This window comes from Ochotona princeps, chromosome 1 (assembly GCF_030435755.1).
Source record: "Ochotona princeps isolate mOchPri1 chromosome 1, mOchPri1.hap1, whole genome shotgun sequence".
Lineage (NCBI taxonomy): Eukaryota > Metazoa > Chordata > Mammalia > Lagomorpha > Ochotonidae > Ochotona > Ochotona princeps.
In genome coordinates, this window is record NC_080832.1 from 12,580,209 (window position 1) to 12,602,148 (window position 21,940).

The 21,940-nt window shown below is 42.2% G+C and overlaps 1 protein-coding gene across 1 annotated transcript in view; it reads left to right on the top strand.

Annotated features, from left to right (window-relative positions):
• Positions 1-556: 556 nt before the first annotated feature.
• Positions 557-21,940, top strand: part of SYNE1 (spectrin repeat containing nuclear envelope protein 1) — a 465,933-nt gene continuing 444,549 nt past the window's right edge. Inside the window, exons 1-2 of the mRNA XM_058663996.1 lie at positions 557-819; positions 7,789-8,047. Coding sequence (XP_058519979.1) covers positions 7,981-8,047 — 67 coding nt within the window. The 5' untranslated portion in view covers positions 557-819; positions 7,789-7,980. The remainder of the gene's footprint in view (positions 820-7,788; positions 8,048-21,940) is intronic.

Genomic DNA, 21,940 nt, shown 5'->3' on the forward strand with positions numbered 1-21,940 from the left:
AGAGCTGGCCGACTATGGCGTTTCTTGAGCTGCATCACATCCTTCCTAGGACCATCGGGGAACCTCCCAGTCTTTCCAGAATGCTCTGTTCACCCAGGTCACCACGCAGTGCAAACCCTGGGCAAAAAGTTAGCGACCAGCCAGAGCCTCAGAGCTCCTCCAGGCAGTAGGTCCTGGCACTGTGGACGTCCACTTCTCATCCAAGGGTCGCTGAGAGGGTGGGTCACAGAGTGGCTTTGCGCTGCGGAGCAGAAGAGCTGAGACCAAGCCAGGAGGTAAGGGGGACGGGGATGCCTGCCGGTGAGCTGGGTCCCCACCCTCAGCTAACCCAGGGACAGGCACCTCTCGGGGCGTCGGGCTGGGGAGGGGGTGTGGCGGGCCTCGGTAGAGAGCTGGGCCTCTGCCCAGGGGCTGAGCCAGCCTGGGCGACCTTCTTTTGCCGACTGGAACTGCAGGGCGCAGGAGGGGGGTGGAGGCCTCATCTCAGTGTACTGGGGGAGGAGGAACCGTTCGCGCAGGGAGGGGAGCGTAGGGGAGGGTGGCGAGCAGCCTGGCGCACGAGGGAGGGAGTGCGTGCGAGCCAGCCAGGGGCGAGTCGGCCCCGCGCCGGGCTGAGATTGTTGTACTCGGTTTCCAAGGCGGCGGGGCTTCCCGCAGCCCTGCTGACCGCGCCCGCGCTCCGGCGGCGCCAGAGCCGACGCACCGCCGCGCACCCGCGCCGTCCCGCGCAGCCCTGGGAGGGGGCAGGGAGCCGGGAGGAGGCGTTTGCTTGCTCGAGTCTGCTCGCTGCTTGGAGTCTGAAGGAGGCCCAGAGAGAAGGTAAAGGGAAAGGTGGCGGGCGAGCAAGACAGATTGTGGAGAGACAGGTGCAAGACGAATCAACTGCAGAGAAATTGTAGGCAAGTTTGTGCTTGTATGGCAGGCTGAGAGCCCTGCATGGGAAGGAGGGGGCGACGGTGGTGTGTACGTGTGTAATGCTCTTGGATAAGGAGAGAGGCAGGCTGGGGAGCCTCCTGGCATCTTGTACGTAGATATCCTATTAATACCCCCTCTTGAGTTGTCATTTCCGCTGGTGGCACGCCGGCTCCAATGGTGCAGAAGCAAAAGGCAGCCACCCTCCTATCCTGATGGAAAATGAAGGGCGTTAAGCAAATCCCAGGAGCTTCCTTTCCTCCACCTGGCTCCCTCCCTAACACCTCCCGCAACCCGCTACTAGCAAGAGCTGGGGAAGGGAAGGGATTCCTGAGGAAGGGAATTGAGGGCTGTACGGAGGCCGACCCGGCGCCCTGCTCTGGCGCTGTCATGGTGCATTTGCTCTCAGGCAGAGCTTTCGCTAGAGATCAAGGTAACTTTCATCTCCTCTCCAGAGAGATGTATTCTAGAGGGAGTTCTTGGAAATTGTGTTCCGCAGGGGCTGGTGCATTGCAAAGGGCCAGAATGTAGCGCAGAATGCCCGTGGGACACCGGCAGGAGACCCCCATGGGAAAGGGGGCTGGGTGCTGCCTGGGCTAACAGCATCTGGATGCCTGAAGTTGGAGCCGCTAGCATAAAGACCTGCAGGTGCAGCTCAGGGAGCGAGATCAGCTGTGAAACCTTAGTCCCCTGGCCCGCTCATTTCTGAGCCACTCCGTGGGGGTGGAGAACTTTGATCCGAAAATTTTCTGTGAACATTTAGAAAGTAGACGAACTGCTGTTTCCTCTTAAATCCCGTTTTTATCTTGACACCAGAACAGCTCTGTTAAAGGCAGCATTTGTGCGTAACAGACCTATGGGACAGAAATCGTAACTTTCAGCCACGCAAAGGTTATCAACATGACCTGCAGCTGCCTCAAATGCTGGCTTCATGATGAGTCTGAAGGACTGCTTGACAGTCTTTCTATAGAAAAGATTAGTAACACACAGAACAACTTCCTGGCGTCACTAGAAGGGAGCATTGTAGCAAAAGCCCATTTTCTCTTGTGCTTTTGACCCTGCTCATTACTTTGTGGCCAATTTAGAACAAGATGTGCCAGGTCACTACTAACTTCATTTCATGCTGAAGATAAAGCAACATCACACTGACCCAGATAACAATATTATTGGCCTTTGAAAAAACATTTGTTTAAATATTCTTGTTTCTTTCTGTTTGTTCACAAACTGGTTTGTTTTGTGAGCTGTTCCTGTGTAAAAACTTCTTTAGCTTGATTCTGGTCTACCAAGGGAGGGCATTGGAAACAGCTTGCTTTAAAATGCTGGCGAACTGCTTGCTGCTCCACCAGGGCCTGCTGTCTGTGGTGCAGCAGCTGCAGCCTGTTTGCAGTAGAAGGGGGCTGTAACCTCAACAGCATGCAGAAAGCCCGTGGCTGGGCTCCCTGGCCGCTCCCTGCTGCAGCCACTCCCTCTGCCCAAGATGCGTGGGGACACTTACCTTTCTCCGTCTCTGGAATGTTCTCTTCCCTGTGGCTTAAACTAACAAAAACTAGTATTGGCAAGGGGTGTGATATATTCTCCATGGAAAGAAGGTAGGAGAAATCTTTGGGTGTAATTCCTATTCCAGGCTTACAAAAAACTCGAACTGTGGCACTGTTATGTTGGTCTGCGCTATAGTTTGTCTTATCTACTTGTTCATAATCTTACAAATCACTTCTTATTGTCTGATTCATAATAGTAACATCACTCACTGATAACTTGTGTGTTTGCTTACATGAGCAAAATATTAACACAAGCATGTTTCTCTCCCTTCCGGCTATATTAGTGTTTATTGATTAGTGCCATCGCTAAAGAGTGAATGGAGAACAAAATTAAATTAAAAATATGAAACCTATGTGAATTCAGCAAAAGGCTACTCATAGCTTCTAAAATTTTTAATGCTGGATTTCAGTAATGTTATTGTAAATGTTTAGACATTTATTCAGTGACTGTACCCATACTGCTTTTTGCTTTGGCTGTTTATTTTTTCAGTTAGAGCTGAACCCCATCTCAAATTTCTGCAGGGCTTGTCATTTGTTTGCTGCAGTTCGCTAATGGCTGTCAATCAACTGCAATGCCTCAACATGTGTTCTAGGGGCACTTCTTCTGGTGCCTTACTGTCTTCCCATGATGCCTCTGTTCTACGGCTGTGCTTTTTACACGTGTTGGTGTCAATGGAGGATGACGTGATCCAGATTGGGGAATCCCAGTTAGCAAACAGCCTGAATTTCCCCCAGTGCCTTCAGTAGATTATCCATCTGATGTTCTGTTGGCTCCTGCAGTAGACTCTCCATTCCTTTCTTCCTATTTTATTTCAGCATTATTTATATCCTCCCCCTCCACCTCTGGCATGTGGGTCCTAAAAGGGTTTTGGTTGTCATTTCATCCCTACTTATTAAATACCACTGTCTGTTACAGATAGTTGCCCAGTATATACTATTGTTATGTAGCCAATATATTGCAGGTTCCTTATCTTCTTGCTAAGTCTGGTGGACTTATTTAGCTGCCTTTGTAATATTTCCTTTTCCTACACAGGCTTGGGGACATTGAAGGAAATATTAACTGGTATACAATCCACAGGTTTCTACTTAATTCTTATGTTACAACCCCTAGATTCACGCCTGATTCCTCCCCACCCCCAGTCTCATAACATCCTTTATCAATGAAAATCCTAATAACCCTTGGAATAACGAGGTCACTGGTAGCTCTGTATCCTCCTGTGGTGCTCCGTTCTGTAAGTCCTGTTGCTACTAGGCCACTGCTATGAAATCAGTTCAGAGATCTCACAAGCTTGCAGCGATCATAATTATAGGCGTCACCGCTGATGCTCTTGGTTTTGGTGTAGACCCATTCTGAAATATCTCTATTTGAGGGCAACTCCTGTATTTCAGGTAGAGGACAGGCCATAGAAGACGAGAGTGAGCAATTATTTGCTGAAATTTTATCATGGGCCAATAAATCTGCTAGTAGCATCATATGTTTATCTGTTTAAAGTTCAGTTTGAGAAAGATTAAATTGAACTTAATTTAAGATAGGTTTACATTATTTTACAAAAGAAAGCAACAACCTGCAAGCTCTGTTTTCTGAAGGTCACATGGACAGTCAGAGGCAGAATTAAGACACCAACATTTTCTTAGTCTGATGTCTTCATTTCCAGGCCCCATAATCTCTCCAGTGGGTAGTTATTAACAGCCTCCACACTCAATACCATCAACTGGAATGTCAAAGTAAAGTCCAGACTCATACGTCCTAATCTCCAGTCTCTTTGTTATGTACAATTTTATTCATTTGAAACTTCATATCAAAAACAAGTGATACTAGGTTAAAGTATCAGTAAAAAGTAAGAAAAATAGTTTCACAACATAGGAAACATGTAAGGTTTCATGTGTGAAAAAAGGAAGGATATTGCAGCAACTGTATAGAGAGGAGGGTTGGGGGCATTGTCTTAGATGTAAAACATACTCAGGGATGTGCTTGATGTCAATAGGTGTAATGCTAAAGAATAATAATCGTACCACGGAAACTAAATGTTCATAGTCTTAGCCTGTGACCAGTGGTACTGGAGATGCATTTAGAGCAAGCTGTGTTTCTCTTAGTATCGGTGTTGGTGCTAGAGGAATTGAATAAATCATACTGAATGTGCTCCTGTGTTTAGGGAAGGTTGCAAGTGCAATGTTATGGATTATGGATTAGGGACTTAGGGAGACTTCAGATTTGTCCATCTGGAAGACTAAACGGGGGTTTATGGGAAGGGATGGTAAACAAGGATCCATAGACCTGTAGCAAAGACAAGAGTGTAGGAAGAAGATGAGGTTGAGCACTGGTGCAGCCCAGTTCTGCAAAAACTCCCGTGAACTGTGGATTCTGAAAGTACTTTCAAGTGCCTCAACCTCCCTTAGCCACCCTGGAAACTCCGCCTCTTTCTCCCCTGTGCTCCACCCCACATCTCCCCTGGTTGACCAATACCCAATCCTGTAAATCTTTCTCAGGTCTTATTTCCTGCTCTCCCTGTCTCCCCCCCCCCCCCCCCCCTCCTCTTTTCCTATTTCTTATCTCTTGCCTGGATTCCTGAGATACTTTGCTAGCTATCTTCCTGAATCTTCAGTCTTGCTATTCCCAGCTATGCCTTTAAAGTCTGTAGCTGCAGTAATCTCAATTGCCTTCTCACTCTTAGCCCCAGATCCCCCCTTGGCTTCCTGTTGCTTCTTAGAGCCCAGAACATGCTTGTGAGCAGAACAAGTGAGTCTCCACCGTCTGGAAGTTCCCTTCCACTTGTAGAGTCCTGCAGGGTCTAAGCTTAAGCCATCCCACGTATGAACTATGCTGTATCGTGCCTGTGCCATACTCCAGCTATTCATTCTGACCAGTATAAGTCATATGTTTTTTCATCTTACCCTACTCAGGTACCAAGATCAGTTCATCTGTTAACTCCCTCTCAGCATGGGTTTCCAGAGCCCAGTTGGTGTTTTTACATTTTTGCTGTGATGTCTCCTGCCCTATTCTAAGCCCCTCAACCATGGATTCTGTATTATATTAATCTTAGTGCCCATGTCATGAGCAGATAAAGTAACAGTGAACGCTTACTAGACAGCCAGGGACATTCTGACTTGAATGTGGAAAGGAAAGAATGAACCAGTCCACTGGTTCATCCCCCAAATGCCTGCAACAGCCATGGCTGAGCCAGGCTGAAGCAAGGAGCCAGGAACCCAATCTAGGTCTCCCAGAGGGGTGGCAGAGCAACAAGTATTTGAATCATGTCTTGCCTCCAGGGTGTACATTTTTAGGAAGTTAGTCAGGATTTAAACTTACACATTGTGATGAGGAATGTGGTCATCCCAAGCAGAGTCTTTAACTTTACCGAATATCTATTCCAATTCTTGATCAAGGACAGGGGTCATGGCCTTAGCCATCTGTGAACTTGAAGTGCTAAGCAGGGCCTAGCATGAGATGGCTGACCTAACAGTGAACTCCTTTTCCCATCATCACTCTCTAGATAAACGTAATCAACAGACGAGCAGTCAGGCAGATTTGAGAAAGTTATATTCTTGCATTTGGAAAACCTAACCTTGTAAAGCTTAGAGGAGTCATTTATAAGATTCCCCAAGCACTTTTCCCCTAGGAAATCTAGCCTTGATACATAAACAGGTGAAATATATTTCCCTAGGAGATAGAGGCTGCTTCTGAGCATACAGTCTCAGCAGAGCTACAGTTATTGCTTTGTGGCAGCCTGGACAGATGTAATTATTTCTCCTCTGACAGTCCCTGAGATAGTCACCCACAAAAGGTAGACTGTCTAGCCCAAAAGGTGTCAAATATTGAGTTCCACCTCTATTGTCCTCTCCAGAGGCCCACAGCGATACGCCTCTGCCCTCCTGCCAGTTAACACTGTTCACTGGCTCACTCCCCACCTAAGTTGTCCAGCGAGCAGTTAGTGCTGTCTCCTGGTCCCTGTCCTTTGATGTTTCTTCACACAGATCAGCAGTCATGTGCAATGTTTTCCTGTTTTGATAGTTTTGCATTTGTGTAGGTGAGTTTCGATATGATAGTGCTGACAATTCCAGTTTAAAATGGAATTGCATCCTCTTACTTAACCTTTCATAAATAATGTTGCTTTATGGACCACACATTCCAGGCATACTTCTCATAGCACTCATGAAATCTTGTTCCTTTTCTTTCAGGGAGGGGACTCATGCCTCCTATATGTTCTGTGCTTTCTTTAGCGTTTCCTTTTGCCATTCTTTTACTCCCTTCACTCACTCCCTTTCATGACAGCATCATTATGACCCATAGATGCAGTGTGAATTGTAATAAAGTATCACTCTTGCATGAACCACTTTGGTTTGGACCCTTTGCTTAAGTTCTGTTCTCTGAGTACACTATTTGCTGACCGATGGTTGTCTTGTTGGGGCTGAGACCACTGCCTCTTTGGATGACCGTAGGTTTAAGCTTTCATCACCTTTTGGTCTACTTTCTCCGCCCCTCCTCCAGTGCAGAGTGATCAACTACATTTGACTGATGCAGAAAATTTAGGAAGGAGTTTGAAGGACAGAGTCTACTGTTTATCAACTTATTGTTGAGGAGGGAAGCTAAGTTAGGATGACTTTAAAATTATGATATTTATAACAAATCATTACAAAGAAAGTTTTTCCTTTTACAATGTTTTAACTCATCAATGTATTCTTGGGAGATAAGAGGTGATGTTGTTCCCAGAAAGCATCTAAAAGTAAAGCAAAATATGGGTGCCCGTTCAATACCTGGTCCCCTACTTTTAATGCCTGCTAATGTGTCTGGGAAAGCAGTGGTGGGTGGCCCAACTTTTGGGCCCTTTCACCCACATGGGAGTTGCAGGAGAAGCTTCTGGCTTCAGCCTGGCCCATCCCTGGCCATTGCATCCTTTATGGAAAAGAATCAGTGCATGGAAAACCTCTGTGTTTCTCCTCCTTAACTCTGCCATTCAAAACTTTTTTAGTGAAGCAAAAATATATATATTTTCAAATAAGGTAAAAGAGTACAGGGGACCTGTGAATAGAGAAATAAAATTCACTATTTTGTCCACAAGTGCTTTTACCTTCCCAGAATGCTAGAGAAAGCTTTTAGTTTAGGAAGAACCTGTGAATAAAGTGAACGAGTCTCCTTGTGGCGATTTTACACTATTCCATTTGTGCATGCTATGAAGTATCATAGGAACACTTGCAATTTGCTTTGTAGTAAGTGGCTTTTTACATGCATTATTTCACTTGATAGTGAGTCAGGCTTTTGGGTTGAGTAGAAATATGGCCCCTTTAGTACTATGTTTGTCTGCAGATTTTATACATAGACTGTACTTTTTCTGGTTTTCAGGTCCTTGAGTTGAGAAAAGGAATGGTGTAATATTTGAGAATGCTGCCTCTTCACCACTGACTTTGCAACTACTTGGGCTTGATGACGACGTGGTACATCTGGAACAGTTCACCTGGGTTTTGGACCAGCACAGACCTGCTCTGCTTCTGGTGAACATTCTTTTGATGTTGGTCTGATGCTACAGGAAGGACCATGGCAACCTCGAGAGCAGCTTCAAGGTCTCCTCGGGACATTGCCAATGTCATGCAGAGGTTGCAAGGTAAGGAGCAGATTTGTCAGGTTTATTCTTCTGATGTTTTTAAATTATAATACTGACTCAGCTCTGAATCTACTAAATTTGGATTTTAAAGTGTAGAATGGACTACTGGTATTCTAAAGTCTTAATCTGTGCTGATGCAAGGTACTCTTTATATAGAAATAAGACAAAAATCCTCTTATAATTTTTGTCTGCATTAGTGTGACTTTAATGGTTGTTCATTATCCATTTAGAAAATAAGATTGATAGAACTGTGGGTTCCTACATGTCTGACCAGCAATCAGCAAGTTGGCCGAAAGCTCCTATAGTTAAGGGAGTCCTTTTTGTGTTCCTCCGCCTAGACTGGTTTGTGATGTGAGTGGTTCTCTTCAGCCGGCTGTTTGATAATCGCCTTGTCATTGCAGCAGAACACTGGTTAGGCAGAAAGAACATGTGAAAAGCTTTCTCACAGGCTAAGAAACGGATAGCATTTGTCCACTCCCAAGGAACTTAGGTTGTATATCTTGACTCACATTCATGGAGCAGTTGAATTTGGATTCTGTTCCTCTGTCTGCCATGCTGTTTCATACCTCAGTGGCATCCTCTGCTAAATGATGGAAAAGTAACCTGCAGGACCCATAGGGCAGTGTGGACAAGATAGTTAGGTCCTAGAGCAAATTTTCCTTTATGTATATTAAATGTGAAATTTTCCTGGATGATATATATCATATTATATGTGTCATATACATGTATAGTGTGTGTATATATACAACATATATATTTATATATTCACACGCTATATATACACACTATATAGATGTGTATACACACACACAATAAAGGAAAGTTTTAAAGATAGTATTTGAAAAGGGTTCAGTTAGAATCCGACACTCATTCACTTCATTCTGATCATGATTTGATTGGAGGCAGTTATTGCGAAGGCAGTTATTAACAACGAGAGAAGAAACTACAGTGCTAATATCCGTGTGTGTGTGTGTGTGTGTGCGCGCGCGCGCGCTATAGTGGGTGTATATGCATAAATAAGTCTTTGAGAAATGTGTAAAATGGGACCAAAATCTGTGGCCCCCACTCTCCTTTGTACCAGGACCATGACAGTGGATGACTTATTTAACACCTATTTTTCTAGATGCCTCCTTTGTAAAGCATGACCAAATTCCATTTGGCTTACTCCTTTTAAGGATTGTTGTGAAACTCAATTATGAATGCTATGATAGGTTAAGCTGTCCAATTACTCCTGGAAGAAAACTGGATGAGAAGATTGATATAACTTTGTGTTGCAAAGATTTATTGCATTTTTTTCTAACTGTCCAGTGTTTGTGAAGAACATTAATGATTCTATGAATTTTATGCTAACATAAAGTCAACAATTTATGAGATGATGTGATTGAACATATCAATTTTCCTCCCTACAAAGTAGCTAAAACATGTTACAAGGGTACCTGATCAAATCAGAAGAGTTAGTCTTTTTTTTTTTTAAAGATTTATTTATTTTTATTACAAAGTCAGATATACAGAGAGGAGGAGAGACAGGAAGATCTTCCGTCTGATGATTCACTCCCCAAGTGAGCACAACGGCCGGTGCTGCACTGATCCAAAGCCTGGAACCTGGAACCTCTTCTGGGTCTCCCATGCAGGTACAGGGTCCCCAGTCTTTGGGCTGTCCTCGTCTGCTTTCCCAGGCCACAAGCAGGGAGCTGGATGGGAAGTGGAGCTGCCGGGATTAGAACCAGCGCCCATATGGGATCCCGGCGTGTTCAAGGTGAGGACTTTAGCCACTAGGCCATGCCGCTGGGCCCAGAGTTAGACTTAAAATTAAGGAGGAGGAGGAGGCAGGATTCCTCAGCACTAGATATTATTAGCCATTAGCAACAATTACTTCAGAGTAAGTTATTGATACATACAAAATGTAAGGTCTACACAACCACAAATACAGTGCTTCTGGCCTGAATCCCTAGAAGCAAGTTGAAAAGGCAGGAAGTGAACCTGACCTGGTGCTGATGTCTGCTAACCAGCTGAGCTGGATGAATTCTGCTAACGTTGTGGGCGAGGAGTGTGTTGTCCGCTGTTCTCATTGCACATCCTCGAAGCTGCTTTGAGCTTAACGCGGGGCCACAGTCCGTCTTCCATCACAGATGTTCAGGAATCTTACTTACCTGCTTGTTCCTTCAAACAAATGACGAAGGTCTCAGTAAGTAGAGGGATGGAGTTACTGCCCAAATAACTAAGACAAACCGAGAAATTTAAATTTCTATTAAACAGAATCAGAGTTCCGATTTTCAAATGTCTGAGAACATTCTTTTAGACTCTGCCTCTCCTTCTGTTTTGTGTGTGAATAGATAATTAGCAGCTATTTTTACCTTGTTTTGTGCCTTCTCAGGTTTTACTGTGAGATTGATTCACAGCTAACGAAGAGTGTGTACCTCTTGAATTTTGTCTTTACTACCTTGCTTATTTATCTGTATCTATAATCATTCACTCTTCTGCTTTAAATTTTTGTTTCTAGTGCTGGAAAATCAAAGCACACACACAGATTGCTACAGAATTCAGCTTCTACCATAGCAGTTCAATATTTCACCTTTGCCAATATTTGTGCTTGTTGGAGCCTAATGTTTTAGGCTGGGTTTCTGAATTATGGATGAGCAGTCAGACTGCAATGCAGTTTCATTTGCTCTTAAGAATGAACATCTCTGTGACTGTAATCAACTTAAATATAGGCTTCAAAACACATAGCGAAATAGTATAACACTGAAGTATTGTGCTTTCAACTGCCTGTAATTGGCGTTGGCATTATTGCTTATTTTCTAAAGAAATCTGAAAGAATTACAGGAAGAGTGGGAGAGATGGGAAGGGCGGTATAGTCCATCTCCTGGTTCACTCCCTGAATGGCTGGGACAGCCAGGGCTTGACCAGGCTGCAAACCAAGAGCCTGGGATTCTCGCCAGGTCTCCCACGTGGCTCAGCCCTGGAGCCATCCTCCCCTGCTTTTTCAGGCTCATTAACTGGGGGTTACGTTGGAAGTGGAGCAAAAAGGACACTATCTGCTTCTCATTGTGGGAGACAGCATACCACACTGTGATGCAACACAGGTTAACCAAGGACATCTATTTGACAAGTGCCTTCTGGAGCTATTTTTGTTTATAGTCACATCAAAGAAATGTCTGAACTCCTCATATCATACTCTAAAATATAATTGACAGTATTATAAAATTTCTTGTAGTTTTCCATTTTCTGCTTAGCATTGGCTGATTTTTTTAAAAATTATTTAGTTGAAAGGCACAGTAATTGGGAGAATAGGAGGGAGAGAGGGTGAGGGGTGATATCTTCCATACACTGATTCACTCCTCTATGGTCACAATAGCCAGGGCTGAACCAGGCAGAAGCCAGGAACCCAGAACTGCATCCATCCTGCCCTCAGGAACTCCGAATGATCCCACCTCCAACATCACATGAAAGACCAAATGTCCAACACATGGACCCTTTGAGTACAAGTAACAGATAAAGTTGGGCAGGCTCCTAAGAGGATATAAGGTGAGAAGACATAATGTTTTAGAGATTAAGGCGCTGCTTAGGCCTGGATCCCACAGTTCCTGTGTTTGATTGCTCAGCTTCCTGACTCCAGCTTACTCAGATAAAGCTACAAATGTTCAAGTAACTGCACCGCTACCATTCACATTGGACACTTAGCTGTTACCCTTGGGGAACCAGCCAGTGAGTAATGCTGTCCATGATCTGCCTTTAGAACCAAAAAATGTTACATACAGAATGATTTACTTAAATCACTACTCAGTGCAACGAGTTCATTTCCAGACTTTAAGAAGATTGAAAAGGAAACAAGTGAAGAAAACAATAGTGTGTTCCTCCTTACAGCCATCCGTTTTCTAAGCCTTCAGTGCAAAGATAATCACTTGCTGCTCTTCAAAATGCCTTTCCTAGTAATCTTAAACAATTTTCTAGTTAAGTATGGTATCTAAGTCAATTACACCATGAAAGAAAACCTAAATCCAAAAAAGAGCTTACTGAAAAGCATAAAAAATAATAAATGAGAATATAACAGCATTAGCTAAGAATACATCTGAAAAAGTCAATTTGGGCCTCTTATGAAGATTCTAACATTTCCATTGTGATTAAAAAACTTATTTACATTTTGTTACACTCACTCATGATCTTCCTTATAAGCCAACAAAAGACAGAACAGAACACATTTGTTTATTGTGTTTAAGCTGAAATTATCTTTTGAGATTTTAATTTTAATTTTTTTAAGTATTTATTTTTCTTATTAGAAAGGCAGATCCAAGAGAGAAAGAGAAAAAGATCCTTCATTTACTGATTTACTCCCCAAGCAGCCGCAATGGCTGGAGCTGATCTGAACTAAGGAGCTAAAAGACTCCCTTGGGTCTCGCACAAGGGTGCAGGGTCCCAAGGCTTTGGGCCATCCTCCCATGCCTTCCCAGGACACAAGCAGGGAGCTGGGTGGGAAGTGGAGCTGCTGGGACACGAACAAATGCTGCCATGGGATCCCAGTGCCTGCAGTACAAGGACTTGAGGCACTAGGTTGTCATACCTGGGCCTTGAGATTTTAATGTTTTTTCTCTATACAAATGTTATTTGATAGCATCCCAAGTTCAATGTGATGTCAAGCAATGATTTCTTCATGTTTTAAATATTTGGTAAGCTGTAATCTATCACTTCATGAATTGAAAAAAATACTTGTTTAAAAAAAACTTTTAAAAAGGGGCCTACTTTATTGGACCTCTTTTTCAAAAATCCTAATCTGTTTTTTGTTTTTAAGCTGAGTAGTTTTTACACAGAAATCATGCTAAGGAAGACACAGGCTGGATGGATGATTATATTGGCATCTCTGATGTGTGCGCTATTTCCATCAATAACACCCTAAACATGTCTGTCTTCCCGGAGGTGTCTTACACGTTCATGGGACTTAGCTGTGCTTACATTTTGTGCAGTGTTCTGTTCCTGAGCCCTTCAGGGGCATCCATGACCTACAAAATGCTAGTTCCCAGAAAACTGAACAGTTTTATAAATGCAAGACTAGGATTGCGTCAACTAATCAATTGTAAAATCCCCAATTTTTGTTGTGTGTAAACGTCTTACTGCATTTGGTACAGTGTGTGGCCAGCTTTGGAAAGTGTCAGAAGCCCACAGAGGAGAAAGAACCCCTGTATCTGTGTTGCCTCCACATTTGTTCTTTTGGAAATACTGTTCTAATTGTGTGCTCATGAAACACCATTTAAACGTGTGGCATCTTCAGGCCAATTTCTATAGAACTCACACTAGTGCCCTGTACCTTATCTAGCATGGTGAATGTTATAGTATGTGTACTTCCTAGTACTGAGTGAATCTAATGTAAATATTAATTCATATTGTCAGTGTAAAAAAGGGAGATTTATGTTGATCAAGGCATGAGACAAGAGTTTGAACTGGGTATTAAATAGTAAATGGGAAGAGAGGTGAGAATCTCAATTTTTAAAAAAATGACCCCGAAATTTGCTGATGGACTAGAGATGATGATGAGAGACAGGAGTGAAAGTTGGTCTTGACGTGGGTATTGTGGCTCAGTGGTTGAGCCCGTACTTGAATGCCGCTTCCAATGCCTGAGTGCCTGCTTTGAGTCAAGGCTACTCCACACTTCTCCAGCTTCCTACTAGTCAGCCTTGGAGGCAGCAGGTGGTGCAGGCATTCAGGGAGTTAAGTCGGTGGGTACAAGGCTCACCTGCAGCTCTCCTGTCTCTGCTAGGCTGCCTTTGAAATAGATAAATCTTAAAAGATGAGAAAATTCACACTGCACAATCGATAGAGGACTAATATCCGGGATTTACAAAGAACTTCAGACACTCAACAACCGCAAAACAAACAACCCTGTGAAGAAATGGGCAAAGGAAATGAACAGACGTTTTTCAAAAGAACAAATTCAACTGGCTAATATCCATATGACAAAATCCTCAGGCTCACTAGTCATTGGGGACACATAAATGAAAACCACACTGAGGTTCTACCTAACTCCAGTGAGGTTGCCTACATTCAGAACTCTACTAACACCTGCTGGCGTGGGTGTGGGGAGAAAGGCACCCTCCTTCTCTGTTATGGGAATCTAGTACAACCACTGTGGAAATCAGTATGGAGAGTGCTTAGAGAACTGCAAATAACCCTGCCATATGACCCAGCTATCCTGTCCTAGGAGCATATCCAAAAGAAATGAAATCTGCAGTATGAGAAAGGAATCTTTCCTAAACTCACAGCAGCACAACACGTAACAGCAAAGGCAAGAAACAACTCAGATGCCCATCCAAAGATGAGTGGTTTTTAGAAACTAGCCTAGACTCCCTTTTCATATGTATATTAGCCAGTTGAATTTGTTCTTTTGAAAAATGTCCATTTCCTTTGCCCATTGCTTCACGGGGTTGTTTTGCTGTTGCTGAGTTTCTGAAGCTCTTTGTAAATCCTGGATGTTAATCCCATATCAGTTGTGTAATATGCAAAAATTTTCTCCCATTCTGCTAGTTGCTTCGCTACTTTGTTTCCTTTGCTGTATAGAAGTTTTTTAGTTGAATGTAGTCCCATTTGTTGACTTTGGCTTTGACTGCCTGTGTTTTTGGAGTCTCTTGCAAGAAGTCTTTGACTGTCCCTATATGTTGGAGAGTGCTTCCTATGGGTTTTTTGTTTGTTTTGTAATATTTTGAAGGTTTCTGGGTACAGATTTAGTTCCTAGAACCATTTAGAGTTGATTATTGTATAAGGTGACAGGTCAGGTCTTGCTTATCTCTGCAGGCTGTTATCCAATTGTCCCAAAAGCAATTGCTTAGGAGTTCAGGCTTTTTTTTTTCCCCTTGGATTGTTCTCAGTTTTCTTGGGATATTGACATTTCTGTGTGTGTGTGTGATACTCACACCTAACTACCTGGTTCCTGATCTTTGTTTGACAGCCTGTAGTTTAATTATGCTATTTTAATCATGGGTGTTCAGCTAATCATGAGTTATTTTAAATTGTTGGGAAATGACTATGTAAAAATGTTCCAGCTTTACCATAATGCTGAGTACAGAAATGATAATTTTGTGTTTGTATCTTCTTAAATGAATGAAAACATTTGGGTGAAAAAGTTGATGATTGCCCAACATAGATTCAGTGTCAGTGAGCCCATATAATTTGAATCATTTGGATATAGCAAAGTTTCCTTAACTGTTTCTATGGTAACATCTTTTTTTTTTTTTTTTTTAGTCTTTTCTGCTCACAATGACCTTTTAGATGAAAAACAAACAATTCCTTCCTCTACTGATACTGATCTTTCATGTTTGGTAAACACAGGTCTCCACCCATGTTAAAAATGATTTGCCTTCAATTATGAAGTTGTCCTCCATTGATTTCCTTCCTTTCTCCTCGCATGTGTCACTGGCCCCACGTCCATGGCACCCTGTGTCCCTTTTATCTATTTATTCTTTTATATACTGCTCTTCACTCAGAAACACGGCTGAGATTCTTGGCATTTATTTTGGTTCTTCTCTGTGGTGTTTACATAGCTGTAGCTGTTGTATATCATGAACTCCAGTGTTTATTAAAACTACACTAATTACATATTTATGGCCTATATTTTCAATTCTGCTTTTTTCAGAATTCTCACTGATTATCTCATTTTATCTAATTTTGGTTGATATGAGCTTTCGTTATTGAAAAGCTTGTAGCAAAATGTAGAATTCTTACAACCAAAAGCATGTGAGTTCAATGACTATGTCCTCAATATATTAGCAAGAAAGGTTTTTCAAACACCTCAGAATGTGTCCCAATCCTTGTTTGAAATCCTATCATTGGGCCCGGTGTGATAGCCTAGGTGCTAAATCCTTGCTTTGCATGCACTGGAATCCTAGAAGGGCACTGGTTAAGTTTGTGTCCCTGCTGCTCTGCCTCACTCCCAGCTTCCTGCTTGTGGCCTGGGAAAGCAGTAGAGGACAGCCCAAAGGCTTTGCACCCTGTACCACGTGAGAGACCTGGAGGAAGCTTCTGGCTCCTGCCTTGGATCTGTTCTGCTCTGACCATTGCGGCCCCTTGGGGAGTGAGCCAGTGGACAGAAGATCTTTCTGTATTTCCTTCTCTCTGTTGATCTGCCTTCCTAATAACAATAAATAAATCTTAAAAAAAAAAAAAAGGTTGCTGATCCTAACCTTTAACATAAAAATTATGGCAAAAGGTGTCTTTGTTATCTGATTTCTATTGATCTCTCTATTTTCATTTTTTTATTCTTATTCTCAAGATGTATTAGTTGGAAGAGTAGCAGGGAGAGACAGATCGTCTGCTTCTTTACTTCCCAGATGATCCCAAGAGTCAGGGTAGGTCCAGGCCGGAGCCAGGAGCCAGGGGCCAGGGGGTCCGTCGTGATTTTCCCACCTGGGTGTCAGCGACTGTGAGTAATCTGCTGCCTGCCTTGGTGTGTTAGCAGGAAGCTGGATCTGAAGCAGAGCAGCTGGCACTCGAGTATGGGGTGGGCACAGCCAAGTGGTGGCTTCTCCTTAGCACAACACCAGCCCATGTCTTCATTTCTTCTCAAGCTCAGCTCAGCCTGCAATCTCCCTTCGATATCTTTCCATGTTCTTTCTCCCTCTCCCTTTCTCAAGCATCAAGATTCAGCTTGAAGTTTCTTGTCTTTGTGAGGCCTTTCTTGATACGATCAGCCATAGTGAGAGCTTTCCCGTTGAAACTGTGACTCATACTGCTATGGATGCGTCCATGACATCAGATTGTTAGGGTTTCCTTAGAAGGGTCTAATTAGCATATTAGAACCTTGCAGGAGGGGTCTTGTTCGAATTTAAACATTCATTACTGTGCATAATCCTGACAGTTACTAAGTGCTCAGTTCATTCACTTGGTCACTTATGTGTTTACTTACTGGGCATCTTCTCTGCCCAGGTCCTCTGTCCTCAAATGTGTACATGATATAGAGCTCCTGTTCTCATAGAGTTGATTTCTACTGGAATGAGACAATAATTAGCAAGACTGTATAAACTAGCTAAGATGATGTATAAACATATACTTGGAAATAAAGGAATAAACTTTGCCTAAAACAAGTTGGTATCATTAATTGAATCAGGGTAGCAAACTACTTAATGGCCTAAATTAATTTTCTGTGTTCTTTCAATCTGAGTTGAAAGCACGTTGCCCTTAAAGGCACAGGTTCCTAGTTTTATGGATGGTGGAGTGGTTGTTTAAACTGGGAAAGGCTTATCATTCATACTTGGGTAATACAGTTTTGCAAATGAGCAAACAGAGTTAGTCCTTTTCACTCTGGAGCAGTGAAGTGGTCAGCCCCAATCACAGTTACTTCGGGGAATTCAGTTTTCAAAAATTAGGGGTAAGTCAGTATGCATACATTAGTGCATACCTTTTCAAAGGGTTCTTTTGCATACTTGATAGTGATCACTGATTCTTTGTATATAAGAGGCAAGACTGGCTCGTGGTTTTCATGGTCCAGCCGCCCAAATGGGGAGAAAGGTGCTTTGTTTAATATTTGTGAGTAGCTAACATAGAGCAGGCCCTGGATCTGTATTTCCAGCCCTCAGTTTGCAGGGCCTGGGTATCTACTCAGGTCGTTTCCCCAGGAAGCCATCAGAGATGTAGAACGTTGAAGGCCATTGGAACTGTCACCAAAGAGATGGCAAGGATGGGGATGAGAGGAATTCCTTACCTTTTCTAAGTCATATTACCAGTCAATCTTGCATAAAAATGATGTTAGAAGAGGACTCTCTTGTGTATCTCAAAATGAATCTTGAGCTCTAGTCTTCAACTCTGTTTGCCAAACCCTCAGAAGCCAAATCAAATGGGAACCTGGATGTGCCTACTGATCAAAGACTTTGTCTTTCTAGACTCAACACAGCTTATCATAAAAAGATCCCATAATCATTTAGTGAATTGGGTTTTGCCTATATATTTTTGCAAGAGGAAAGATCATTTTGAATATTAACATACCCAGTTTCTCACCAGAAACATCTGGATCATACTGAAGAGCCATGAGAAACTAGCAATTACTTTTTCTATTTTGGGGTTGCTCAGCTAATTATGGTCCTTTATCATCCCTACAATTAGTTTAGTACTATAGTCAAGTTTATAAGAATGTGATGTATGGGGTATAAAATGTTCAGCAAGAACTGTTGACTTATTTTATTCAGTAAACTGTGAGGAATCTAAAATTGTATTGCTTTGAGTTTTTCAGGTCTAAAAGATATGAAAACAGTTGAAAAATTGTTTCCAAGTTCCTGTTTCTCATACCATTGAGAGTTGGTTATTCTGACATCAGCTTGTCTTCCAAGTTTATCCTTGTTTGTTTATTGTAGATAGACATCTATGCATAATTTATAACAAATTAACATAAAGCATTTCATAATCATATTTAGGAGTGTGCAAGCAGCATTCTTTAACATTTAGTTGATTTTGTAAGTATTTTCTATGAAATGGCTGTCTCATCTGTATCATACAGCCTTCTTTATGAAATATTTATTCTCAGCGCTATTCTAATAATGGAAGAATTTACTTCTAATATATTTTAAATCCTTGCAAGTTTTGTTTTGTTGCTTTCAAATAATTATTTGAAAGGCAGAGCAAGGACAGAAAGCTCCCATTCATTGGTTCACTCCCTAGATACCCGTGATGGTCAGGATTTGCCCAGGCCAAAGCTGGAAGCTGGGAACCTACTTCAGGTTTCTCACAAAGGGAGCAGGGAGCCAACCACTGTGGGTGTCTCCTGCTGTCTCCAAGGATGCATGTGAGCAGAAAGTTGAAGTTGGGAGTAAAGCCATGACCCAGGATAAGCACTGAAGTGTGAAACTCAAGTGTTCCTATTGGTATCTTAACCACTAGCCCAAATTCCACCCCTGGTTACTTTTCACCTTTAAAAAGAAGTTTCATGGCAATATTGACCCTCAGGTATTTTTATGGTTTTAACATAACAGCGATAGTTACATGTGACTCCATTGAGCAGTTACAGTAATTAAGTCTTTGGGGATAAGCATTTGGCCTGGGGGTTAGGATTCCAGTCGAGGACTTTATACCACACATTGGAGGGTGTGGGTTCCAGTGCTAGCTCTGGCTTCTCATTCTAGCTTTCTGATGCTGCGCATCCTGAGAGGCAGCAGGTGACGGTCAAGGCCAGCCACTGCTACCCATGTGAGACATCTGTATTGGGTTCCTGAGTGTCGGCTTCGATCTGGTCCAGCTTCAGTCATTGCAGGCATATGGGGAACTGAATCGGTGGGTGGGAGTGCGTTCTCTTCTGTTTCTTTTTCACTGTCACTCTTCTCTCAAACTTAAAAAAACCACGAAATTTTAGCATTATATGATATGCATAAATTTATTAGTCTATCTATGACAATGGTTGCTATATAAATATCTTGAAATAGGTACAATCTCACAATTTTAGGTGAAAAAAATCTTAAACACTCAGCATACCTGATTTTTAACCTCAAGTAATTGAGATTCCTAAAGATGTTCTAACACAAATTCAGGCATTTGGTTCAGGCAAGACAGAACTAGAACCTAGACGTCTCTAATTATCTCCAGATTTATGAATTTGCAAAGAATGCTTCCCTCTTGATAAAAGATGCTGCACTAATAAAGCTTGCAATTCTAGCTCCATTCTCAGTTGAAAAATAAGACTATTGAATACATACTTATGTTTGCTAATGTGCAGATGTATAATTACAAACTTCACGTTTTTATCTAATCAGAGCAGTTACTACCAATAGTTAGAGCTGCTGTTGAGGGCATGGCCACCATCTTTTTCAATTTTATAAGATATGATAAGTGTTCACTAAATAGCTGCTGGAGAGATGTTAGCATTTCACTGAAGATCTTTACTCCTTGTCAGCTGGACTAGTAAATGTTAACCGATAGGCCAAGGTTAAATAAAACTATGGATGCTTTTTATCTTGAAAACTTTGCCTGTTGTTCGGTATCTCTAGAGCTGTGTGTTACTCTGTGCGTGACATGCAGTCACGAATGGCCATTTAGGAGATGTCCATAAACAGAGCACCTTCTGTGCTTCCAGATAGTCTTAAGCTTGATGGAAACTCTGAAACGGATCGTTGTGTGCTGGCTTTTTATCTTTGTGAATTTTACTGGAAGTCACTGGCTGTGCAGAATCCACGGTCCTTGGAACATTGGTTTCACTTCCTCCCATGGTGATGCCAGGCAGTGTTAAAGTCTCTTGAGTCCTCTGTGTTTATTCTCCATCTCAGGCACTGGCCCTTTAGCTCATTCTCATGCCATGCTTTGGGAATGAGGCCATTCGCTGACAGAAATGCCAAGAAGCCTTGCGCATTCCAGATGGCCATTGGGTCAGGTACAGCAGACTGACCGCTCTCCAAGCACTGCCAAGCCACGGCTGTGGACGTGGGAGGATGAGGTCTGCTCACTTCCTTCCCTACTGTGCCTCCATGGGGTATTTACCTCACAGGGTTCTAGTGTTAGCCTCCTTACCCTTATACCAGGGAAGGCTGACTTGTTCCTAGTCCAGGTCATTCATGAAAAGTACGTATTCACTGTCACTTTTCAGAACCAAATTTTTAAATTTCAGCTTCAGAAAGGTATGTACCACTTGAGTAGCAGATTCTGCCCAGTTTACTTAAAACCAAGCATTTGTCCAATAAACACATATAGATCCAAGAAAATGAAAAAAAAATCTTTCTAAATTAATGAAAAGACCCATGTCACAATCACAACCGTAAAACTCTCTTTACATATCTGCACTCTGAAAAGTGAAGTTGTTGCTGTGTTCTATCGACTTTCTGCACCCCCAAACTAGGCATGGAGTTTCATCTTGGAATTTATTATAATTGTAAAATAGAGTTTTACAAGGGAAATGTTGAATTAGCCTTAACTGCAGGCGACCAGACTGAAGTGCTATTAGGAACTTTTTCTTGACATTTTATAATCAGCTGTGCATTGATGTGAGTTTTGTGTTTAGATATAACTAGTTTGTTAGCCCAAAATAGCTGGTTTTATTTATTTGAAAGGCAGAATGATGGAGATAGAAGGAGACACATAGAAAACCCCTTCCAGCACTGTCGTACTCCCCAAATAGCGAGAATGTCCCAGGGTGGGACAATCTGAAGCCAGGAGCATGGGATCCCATCCAGGTCTCTCATGTGAGTGCAAATATTTCAGCCATCTTCTGGTGTTTTCCTAGACACATTAACAGGGAAGAACAAGGAGAGAGAGCTGTTTGGAAACATAAGGATCCTGTTTTTGAGTATTTGGTTGATTTAACCAGTGCTCACATGAGATGCCAGTTTTGTAAGATGTGGGCTAATCTGCTGTACCATAATGCTGGTCTTCCAAAACAGCTTTTTGCGTGGTCAGATTATCGGTGGAGAACACGATGCCCTTTTGCATTTCAAGGCTAGTCGGTACTTTGCAGTTCAAGAGGAAACGTGAATCTAGCTTTTAGTTTCTTCACTACTGGTTCTCTGTTTGATAATGTAGCATAACCCTGAATGTTCTCATTCAATTTAATAGGCAAAAGAAGTTGGTATCTTAAGGGCGAGAGCTCTCTTCAGAGCCAGGATCTCCATTTAGGTCTCTGTAAAAATCATTGCAATTACTCTTTAGCATTCCACAAATGATATTAATCAAAAACTATTTAAACTTAAATTTTTTCCCAAAATTGGCTCTTTCCTCCAGATTATACAATGTTTCTAAAATTCAACATAGCAGAATAGTTAAGAAACTATAATCTTTTTTAATACCACTGCATGAATGGATATAGATTATACAGATACATACATATATACATATACATAAAATTATTTTGGCACTTAGTGTCCATGAGTTCCCCAATATATATGCATGAAAACTGATTTTATGCTATGTTTATAACTTTAGAGTCTACAAAGCATTTTTATA